This window comes from Penaeus chinensis, chromosome 37 (assembly GCF_019202785.1).
Source record: "Penaeus chinensis breed Huanghai No. 1 chromosome 37, ASM1920278v2, whole genome shotgun sequence".
NCBI classification, from domain to species: domain Eukaryota; kingdom Metazoa; phylum Arthropoda; class Malacostraca; order Decapoda; family Penaeidae; genus Penaeus; species Penaeus chinensis.
Window position 1 is genome coordinate 3,268,642 of NC_061855.1, and position 10,000 is coordinate 3,278,641.

Sequence of the window (10,000 nt, forward strand, 5' to 3'; positions counted from 1 at the left end):
ACCGGTCTGCGTAGAGTTTCCAGAACAGAAAATAAAACGCTTTTCCTATTACAATTGCCCATTACAAAAAAAAAAGAATATGTGATTTCTTTTAATGCAAGCTTTGCTATGTTTACGAAATGTATGATTTTCTAGCACGTAAACTGTTGTTATATTAATACTTTCCGCAACAGATTAAATTGACAACGAATACCGAGATATTACCTGTCGGTTTTCTAAACAGGTAACAATGTCGAACAGGTATGCTACTGGTCCGTGACACAACAACACTGGTTCTGCTGAAAAAGATGCAATTGTCATATTCTAGGGAAGGTGTTATGAAAAAGAATAATACAGTCAAGCTCATTTGGCATTATTACGACATAGAACTTTGTAATTATGTTCAGGATGGAGTGGTTGTTGTGTTATGCTAAGAAGGCGTACCTTTTATATATGATATGTGGAGAAATACTTGTTTTTTTCAGAGAATTCTCAGCGGGCAAATAGAAACCGCAGATAGTTTTTATATAATATATTTTATCTGATTTTTATGTTTTATTGATTATGAACCAGAGAGAAAGCGGAGGTGGAAAAGGCCTTTACATTTTCCTCTCTCTCTCTTTCTCTTTTACTCTTTCTATCTATCTATCTATTTTTCTCTTAGTTTGGCTTGCGATTTTCCTACAGAATCTCGATTTCTCTTTTACTCTATCTATCCATCTATTTTCTCTTAGTTTGGCTTGCGGTTTTCCTACAGAATCTCGATTTCAGATGATACAAATGAAGTCGAGTATCATGTCTCGCAGGAGGGCAACGAAAAACACAGAACTGATAAAAAGAAATCGTAGACCATGCATTATTGCCCATCAGCAATTCAGCCTTAAATAGCCATAGAGAAAGAATATGAGGTAGACAACAGACATAAAACTAAGATAAATATTTATATTAATAGAATGATAGAGAGAAAGTGATAAAATCCCCCTCGTCGAAAGCAATGAACCAGAAAGGCCGATTTTGGTTCCAAGAAAGCAAACTTACCTGACGTCTCTGTCCCTCTTCAGGCAGGCGAGCAGGCAGCCAGGATGGGGTGGCAGGCCGTGACCGCAGTGGCGATGGCACTCATGGTGTCCTCCGTGACATCTCAGGCCAGCGGGAGTAGTGAGTATTCCTTGAGTATTGGTCGAATATTCCTTGAGTGTTCCTTGAGTATTCTTTTAGTTTTTCTTGAGTATTCTTTAAGTATTTCTTGAGTGTTCCTTGAGTATTTCTTGAGTGTTCCTTGAGAATTTCTTGAGTGTTCCTTGAGTATTTCTTGAGTGTTCCTTGAGAATTTCTTGAGTGTTCCTTGAGTATTTCTTGAGTGTTCCTTGAGAATTTCTTGAGTGTTCCTTGAAAGTTCCTTGAGTATTTCTTGAGTGTTCCTTGAGAATTTCTTGAGTGTTCCTTGAAAATTTCTTGAGTGTTCCTTGAGTATTTCTTGAGTGTTCCTTGAGTATTTCTTGAGTGTTCCTTGTGTGTTCCTTAAGTATTTCTTGAGTGTTCCTTGAGTGTACCTTGAGTATTTTTTGAGTGTTCCTTGAGTGTTCCTTGAGTATTTCTTGAGTATTCCTTGAGTATTTCTTGAGTGTTCCTTGAGTATTTTTTGAGTGTTCCTTTAGTATTTCTTGAGTGTTCCTTGAGTGTTTCTTGAGTGTTCCTTTAGTATTTCTTGAGTGTTCCTTGAGTGTTTCTTGAGTGTTCCTTGAGTATTTTTTGAGCGTTTCTTGAGAATTTCTTGAGTATCCCTGGGTGGTTATTGTGCCTCGGCTGGTGGGAAGCATTGTGCGATGTGCGTTCTTGGTTTTGCCTCCGTATGCGTTTGTTCATGCATATGTTTATATTCATATATACATATATAATGTATATATATACATATATATATGTATGTATGTATATATATACACATTCATATATATGTATATATACATACATATATATGTATATATTATATGTATATGAATGTGAATGTGTGTGTGTACACACACACATATATACAACCATATTTATATATCACACACAAAAAAAAACAAACACACACACACACACAACACACACACACACATACACACACACACCCACACACACACACACAGACACAGACACACATACACACACATATGTATGTGTATATATATTCATACCTATATATACCAGGTATATATATGTATGTATGTATGTATGTATATGTACACATTACACACACACACACACACACACACACACACACACACATGCGCACGTGTGTGTGTGTGTGTTCATGAATGAGAAAGTAAGTAAGTATGTAAGTTAATCAGAAAACCCCAGGAGGGAAGGCCCAGGTCCGGCCTTCCTGTGGATGTTTATCGAAACGCTGACAAAATCCGGCAAGGATTGCATTACACCGAGTTCTTTATGTGTTTTATATAAACTTGTTCTTATTCTTGTTATTCCGTTCAGCTAACTCTGAGATTTTTATTTCTGTTGCTGGTTTTTATATTGAGTTATTTTTTATGGTTTATATTGAGTTATTTTTTATGGTTTATATTTAGTTATTTTTTATGGTTTATATTTAGTTAATATTCTTGGTTTAACGTTTATTTACGTACACGCACACAGATTCTCTAGACCCTTCACGTACATTTAGAGATTCTACGACAATATAATTTCCTAATCCTTTCTCCGCAGGCTGCAGGACGCCAGAAGGGCTGACGGGGACTTGCGGACCTATCAGGGAGTGTTCTGTGCTGAATAGCCTTCTGCAGAGCGCCAGGCAAGGGACGGCGCCCCCGGGTTCGCTCGACGTATTGAGGAAGTGGGTCTCTTTCTTTCGTTCTTCCTCTCTTTCTCTCACTCTTTCTCTCTCTCACTATTTCTCTCTCTCTCTCTCTCTCTCTTTCTTTTCTCTCCTTCTCTCTTTCTTTCTCTCTCTCTCTCTCTCTCTCTCTCTCTCTCTCTCTCTCTCTCTCTCTCTCTCTCTCTCTCTCTCTCTCTCTCTCGCTCTCTCTCTCTCTCTCCCTCTCTCTCTCGTGCGGTGAAGTGATTTGAAGGGTGAGTGGAGGGATTGGGGAAGGAAAGAGAATCAGAGAAAGGGGAGAAGGAGGGAGAGAAGGAGATTGTGAGGAAGGGGAGAAAGGAGAGAGGAAGGAGAGAGAGGGAGAGAGGGAGAGGAAGACAGGGAAAAGGGAGAGAGAAGAAGAAGAAGAAGCGCGAGAATCATTGGAAATGAGAGAGAGAGAAAAGGATACAGCACCGGACACAAACACATTTACGTATCTTGTTACACGAGTCATTCTTCGTGATTCATTAGTATTATCTATTACTATTGAAGTATAATTATTTCCGGTTGTTATTACGGCCCAAGTCAAACTATCTTCTCTAATAATCCTCTCTCTCTTTATCTCCATTTTTCATATCTTTAGAATAGGAGGAAAAATACTGTTAATTTCGAATCAGCTGATTTCACGTGCTCGACGAACGCACTGAAAAATCGCACTTTTTGGCATGTTTAAAACAGTGAATGAAAGATGTTTAAACAAAAACAAAATTGCATTCCCTAAATATTTTAAATATGTAGTCTACTAAGTACTAAAGTTAGTCCACCATGAAGAAAATCGCAGGAACATATGAGAAGAAAGTTACGCGAAGTCAGAGCACTGCAGGAAATAAATGATATAAGCGACAAAGAGATCAATAGAGTTATAGTTTTTATGGAAAGGGAATCGAGTATTTTCACTTCGTTTCGAATCTTATACTTTTTCTCTCTTTTTTTCCTCTTCGGAGAAGAAACAGGATAAGTCATTCTGTCGATGAATTTTATTGATATACTAAATCGTGGTGGCAATGCTACGAATAGTAGTAGGCGTTGTAGAAGTGGAAACAACAGTGGTATTATTATTATTTTAAGGTTATTATTATTTTTAGTTCTGGTCATTATTACTTCTCCACATCCATCAACACCAATTAATTCTTCCTTAATCACCAAGTGAAAGTTCTCGGCCTAATGTTTCTTTAGAAGTAAACAAATACAAATTAAGTAAATTAACTTTTCAAACCAAATGAGAGATTGTGATGAAGCTGAGATCATTTTTCTCTAGAGGAGTCTAGGCTACCTCTGGCAAATTGCATGCGGGATTGCATATCAACGTGCAACAAGTAGAATAGTGCAAACCTTGCTATACAGTCTTGACATATAAATGGATAAATAATCAGGCAAGATAACGAGTTCCTTTTAAACTTACTTGGTACCTGATTTTGACGAAAATTACAACTATCATGAAGGATTTTTTTTTTTTTCTTAATTCAGTAAGATTTGCAAATGCCTTGTTAATGGCCCGATCTATCGTTTTTATTTATGTTACTGTTTATAAATGGCCGAAAGTTTAGGGATATAGCTCTCCATTCTTTTCCTTCTTTACGTCATTGTGAATCGAAATTACTCCCGACCAGGATGTCGAGAGAGAACATTTATAGTCGGATTATTATCTCTCAAATTCTCGCCGATTTTCTTAGCACGCTAGCGGAAAATTGCTAAGTAGAGAGCGCTAATCCACCCAAGCGAAATGAGGAAAATCCAAAGAGTGATTCAACCGCTGTCACCCTAACGCAGACCTAGATAAAATCCATAGACCATTTCCCGAGAGGAAGTTTCCATAACGTGCGCAAAGCAATTGCTGGTTGGCAAAACACGCTGCGACACTGACTTCTTTTGTTCAAACTCACTGCTGTTTCCTAATGGCTTCTGGACAGATTTGGTGTTGCATTTTGGATAGCAATTTGCAATAGCAATTAACTCTCGTAACTGTCTGGTGCTAAGCTGCATGTACTACCTCAGTGACGGAGAGGGAGTACTCACTGCATGGCCAACAGCCTGTCTTCCATATCACCCTCGTCCTTGCCTGCGCCCTGGAGAGGACCCTCCAGTGCTGCTGCAAGGAGACGACACAACACGAGAAGTGATAGTTTCTGGTCTCATTTGGCGTGGTGTATGGTGCAAAGGTCATGACTCTTCAGGGCGCAGATCAATGGCCATTAGTGACTGACAGATGCCACAAATATATATATATATATATACATATATATGTTTGTGTGTGTGTGTGTGTGTTGCGTATGCTTATATATGTATCTTTCAGTTTAGAACTATAACATCAGGTTTAATAGATATGTGGCAGATTACGTTGTCATTATCAGTCATCATTAGGGACATTGATATAAATGCAATTATAGTATATGTGACGAAAGCAGTACTGGCGATACTGATAATGTAATGATAATAATATTCATAAAGTTATGTCATGCTCGAGTTATTCTAAAAATATTTTGCTGTTAAATGCATTGAAAAGTACCAACAGTATTCTTTATATCAATACGCAATATCTATATTTCAGGTTTCTAAGTAAGTAGATTGTCGACTTAATAAATTGATATTAATTTCAGAATGAATAACCAATGTTATATATCGAGTATTTTCGTCATATTATAAAGAATAAACGTTTCCTTCGTATTCACTGTCCTTGTTCTTTTCTTGTTCTGCATTTTTTTTTCTTTTCTTTTTTTTTTTTAAGTAGCAGGTATCAGTGCTTACCTGTTCATTCTGTTAATTACAAGTGTTTGGTTATCACGTATGTATTCGGCATTACCTCGATATCATGTTATTCATTGTTGCTATCCCACCTTTCCTTATATAAACTACAGATGTTTCATTCCATTACCTCACTGAGATTAAACATTGACACGGCAGAAAAAAAAAAAAAAAAAAAATGAGAAGTACAACAGTTTCGGAATCCTCTTAGATTTCATGTTCATAGTTCTCTCCTTCCAACATGACGTCCGTAATCAGTGAATTTCTCCTTCCAGTTCCATCTGCTCGTTTCTGAACAACGTGCCTCTCGTGTGTTGTCCCTCCCAGAGCTTGCCCGTCACTGCTGCGCCCACAAGGCCTCCAGTCGTGCAGGTAGTTTTGAAAATGACGTCGTTGTGTGTGTGTGTGTGTGCATTTCTCTCAGCCTCTAGTACACATATATGTAGGAATTATGCTGCGCCCCCCCCCCTCCCCATCCCTCTATTCTTGGTCCTGATAGCGGATGAGGGCATGGAAGAAAATTGCGGGGCAAAATATGAATAATATACACAGAGTGAGTCACTATATTATATAATACAAGAGGCTATACCCCGTAGACAATATAGTGACTGATTCAGAATATTCACATTTTACCCGCAATTCCCCTGGTACCTTCCATACCCTCCCCTGCTATTAGAGCCAAGAATGTGAGGATCTTAGAGGATTGCGCAGCATAATTCCGATATGATTAAATTAGAGTGAGAGGAATCCATCGATACCAAAATCGTCGCGATCGGTTATGCGAAAGTAGTGTGTAAAAGTACCGTCAATACTATCGGCAATTTTCCTTTTTGTGTATTTAGCTTGTCTGTTCGATAGTTGTTGCCGTTCCCCTATTTCAAATGCTTGAAGATGTATTTCTGCATGTCAGCTCGCACATACACAAACCTACAAGCACACGCTTTGGGTTTGTATTTACACACAAGCTTCCCTGTAATTTGAACCCCCCCCTCCCCCTCAGACGGCGCCCCCCAGCCGCCCCAACGTGGAGTGCGGGAGCCAAGGAATCGTCGACAAGATCATCGACGGTGAAGACGCCCCTCTCGGCGCCTGGCCCTGGATGGTGGTTCTGCGCGGCTCAGGTCGGTTCTGGAGCCAAGTTTTTCTGTTGAGTATATATATTTGTATATTTATATATGTAGATAAATATGTATATAAATGTAAATATATATATATATATAGTATAATGTATTTGATCTGAAGTTTGAAATGTGTAGGGCGGGCGTAAGAGTAGAAATTATTCTGTCACTTTCTATAAGTGAAAGACGATTCTTATTAAAGCATTAGTTTTCCAATCAACGAATTGGCATTTAACCGTAGCAATTACCTGGCCACTAACTATTTCCTCCAAAGCAGGTCATTAAAAAGTAAGTACTTAAAAGTAGACAGATGTGGGAAGCTAAGCCTCGCCCAGGCTTTGCTTATGAAGAGAGCCCGGCCTGTGCCCACTTATGCCGTCGATCACCGTTAGCCAGTTGGTGCTGAATCGACTGAGCTTAGTCCTTACCCACGAGGTACCCAGCCACAGCAGTAACCGGGGCGCGAACCACCGAGGCCTCAATTGAGAGGCCGACACGTTACCACGTTACTTGACACTGTTCCTCCCTGAACCTACAGTGAACGGACGCCGCTCGTGGTTCTGCGGCGGAGTGCTCGTGTCCGACCGCTACGTCCTCACCGCCGCTCACTGCTTCAAGGAGAGACTCGGTCTTGTGCTGTGAGTCACTGAAGTCAAGCCTGGTGGAATAAGTTGATCTTAGTGACTGAGTTAGCAACGATTCAGACATTGAATGTGACAAGCATTAAACCTTGTTCAGCTTAGGTTAAAGGTTTGAAGAAATTTGACTCCATGACGAGGAGTATCAAGAGATAAACTTACGTCATTTTCAATGGAATCTCTCACCCTCTTTCAACTCCAGGGAAATAGCTAGGATCGGGGAGCACACGCTCTCCTTCAACCCAGACTGCTCCAAAGGGCGCTGCGCTCCTCCGCCGCAGGATATTCCCGTGGAGACGATCATCCGACATCCCCAGTACGGCTCCCCGTGCACGGAATGCAACGACATCGCCCTCCTCCGGTTGAGTCGTCCGGCCGTCTTACACCCGCGTAAGTGTCTTTTGTTATATCCATTTCTCGTTTTTCAGATTTTTGCCAAGTGTTCTTTATTTCAGCTTCAATTGCCTTTTCTCTTTTTCCTTCTTTTAAAAGAATAAGGGTGCGTGAAATGTCCAGACTACAGAAATTTGTGTTTTTGTTTCTTTATCTTGTGAGTGTTTTGTTCCAGCTTATGCATCCATCGCCCTTGCTATCATAGTTTTTGGAAGTCAAATTTTTGAATACCTCACAGTGGCAAAGTTCCCGACCTCTCTTCTCCGAGTATTTGAAAGGGTTTTGTATCGTTTATATTGATGATATATTATATATATCTGATTACAACTTACCAGTTACCCTTTCATTTTTTCCTGAATCGATAAGTGGACAGATTCGTGAAAACATAGCATTCAGAAATTTAAAATTAAGTATTATATAGTGACAGAAGATATGCAAAGATCTCTTGTTTGGCAGAAAAAAATGACGAAGGAGAAATGGGTTTCCTTCTCGTCACCAATTACTATACTCCTCAAGTCTGGATTGTGTGCAACTTTAAAACTTAATCAAAAGAAAATCTTTTTCTTTTAGTGATCTTGACAGCTGTATACTTAATACTGTATTCCCTAGATTTGTTCAGTTATAATTTACTGTTCTTGAATTAAATTACTCAACTTGCAATGCCAAGAGAGTATATTAATGTGATGGAGAAATGGCACTGGCACTCAATGGTCTTTGAACCCTGATGGGGTTTTATTCTGTCCATCGTGTCCTAACCCCTCAAAAATAATCATAATGGTAGAAAAATAATGATAAAGAATAAATTAATAAATAAAAGGAACAAGGCAGACGCTTTAAATCTAGACCAAAACAGAAATTGTTATATAACTCTGTTGGAGCTCAAAACCATTATTTGGCACCTGTTGAAACACCTTTTCGTTTTGTATCAAAGTGTATGCCTCTACCGTGATACACTCTGGTCAGCCATTCAGTGTGATATTTTTCATATATATTTTACGTAGTCTCAGATAGGGATTTATATTTTGATTTATTACGTAGCACATAAAAAACAAACATCTATATATATACATATAAAATGTGCCCAAAAGTTTCTGTGCCTTTTTAGCAGTACATCAAATACATGTTCACTCGATATAGGTAAAATTTGAAGTCAATCATGACGGTCGCTGGAACGACATGGTAAGAATTTCCAACGTGTCCGAGTCATTTGACATGGTATTGACTTCGATGAGATAAATGTCTTCAAAATCATTCTGTACTTCTATGAACCTTACAGGCTAAAGAATATCAGAAGAGAGTCTATGTATCTTGATTTGTTGGTATAGTTTAATCTATTTGATAAATAAATGCCCACGATTACTGGAATTATCAAGATATCTGATTCGGACACAGAGCTCATTCGCGGTGGAACCTTATGCAACTTCCACTTTTCATAGGAAGACCAATGTATGCAATAAGAATAGAAATATTTTGACTGAATCTAAGTAGTACATTTGAAGGTTTTTACAGTCTTGTGAAACGAAAAGTGGTGTATATAAACAGTTGAAGTTGTTGAGTAGTCAGGCACTTCTTCCATTTTATCCGAAGATTCCATAATGTTTTGCATTTAATGACAATTCATACCAGCATATTATATTTGCATGTCAGTATAAACTTCGATGCTATCATGTTTTGCAGCGACCATGATACAGCATGAAATAATGTATCAAAGTGTTAGGGGTTTTGGGATGCTACAAAAAAGGCCTATACACACACACACACACACACACACACACACACACACACACACATGTATATACATATACTCCCTTGCATAGATATTTTCATTGCCATACATTAACCGTATCTTTCTCTCCCCCCCCCCCCCCCCCAGTCTTCGTGGCGCCCGTGTGTCTCCCGGTCGACCCTGTCCGAGACATGGGCTTCTCTGAGCAAGAATTCCAGGGCAGAAGCGCCTGGGCGGCTGGCTGGGGCTCCACTGCGAGGGGTAAGGACAGGAAATTAGTCTAATTAACGCGTAATTAAAAGACAAGGATTGGTGGTTAGGGTGGTGAGGATTATAAGGTAATCATAATGACGATAACATTAATGATGACAGCGATGAGTGACGAAGTTAATGATGCCATCACTAACCTTATTAGGTTAATGATGTCATCAGTGATGTTAAATTATATGTGATGTGATAAAAACAAACACCGTATTTAATAAGACACTCGCGCAGAGAAGATGAAGAAAAGAAATATTTAAATGAAAAATAAACAGACACTAATTGATTG

General features: G+C 38.9%; 1 protein-coding gene across 1 annotated transcript in view; it reads left to right on the plus strand.

Annotated features, from left to right (window-relative positions):
- The window catches only part of LOC125045725 (phenoloxidase-activating factor 3-like), a 21,644-nt gene that overhangs the window by 10,861 nt on the left and 783 nt on the right, over positions 1-10,000 (plus strand). The window contains exons 4-10 of the mRNA XM_047643156.1: positions 1,041-1,137; positions 2,683-2,809; positions 5,851-5,947; positions 6,576-6,696; positions 7,232-7,331; positions 7,534-7,721; positions 9,598-9,711. Of these exons, the coding sequence (XP_047499112.1) occupies positions 1,041-1,137; positions 2,683-2,809; positions 5,851-5,947; positions 6,576-6,696; positions 7,232-7,331; positions 7,534-7,721; positions 9,598-9,711 (844 nt within the window). The remainder of the gene's footprint in view (positions 1-1,040; positions 1,138-2,682; positions 2,810-5,850; positions 5,948-6,575; positions 6,697-7,231; positions 7,332-7,533; positions 7,722-9,597; positions 9,712-10,000) is intronic.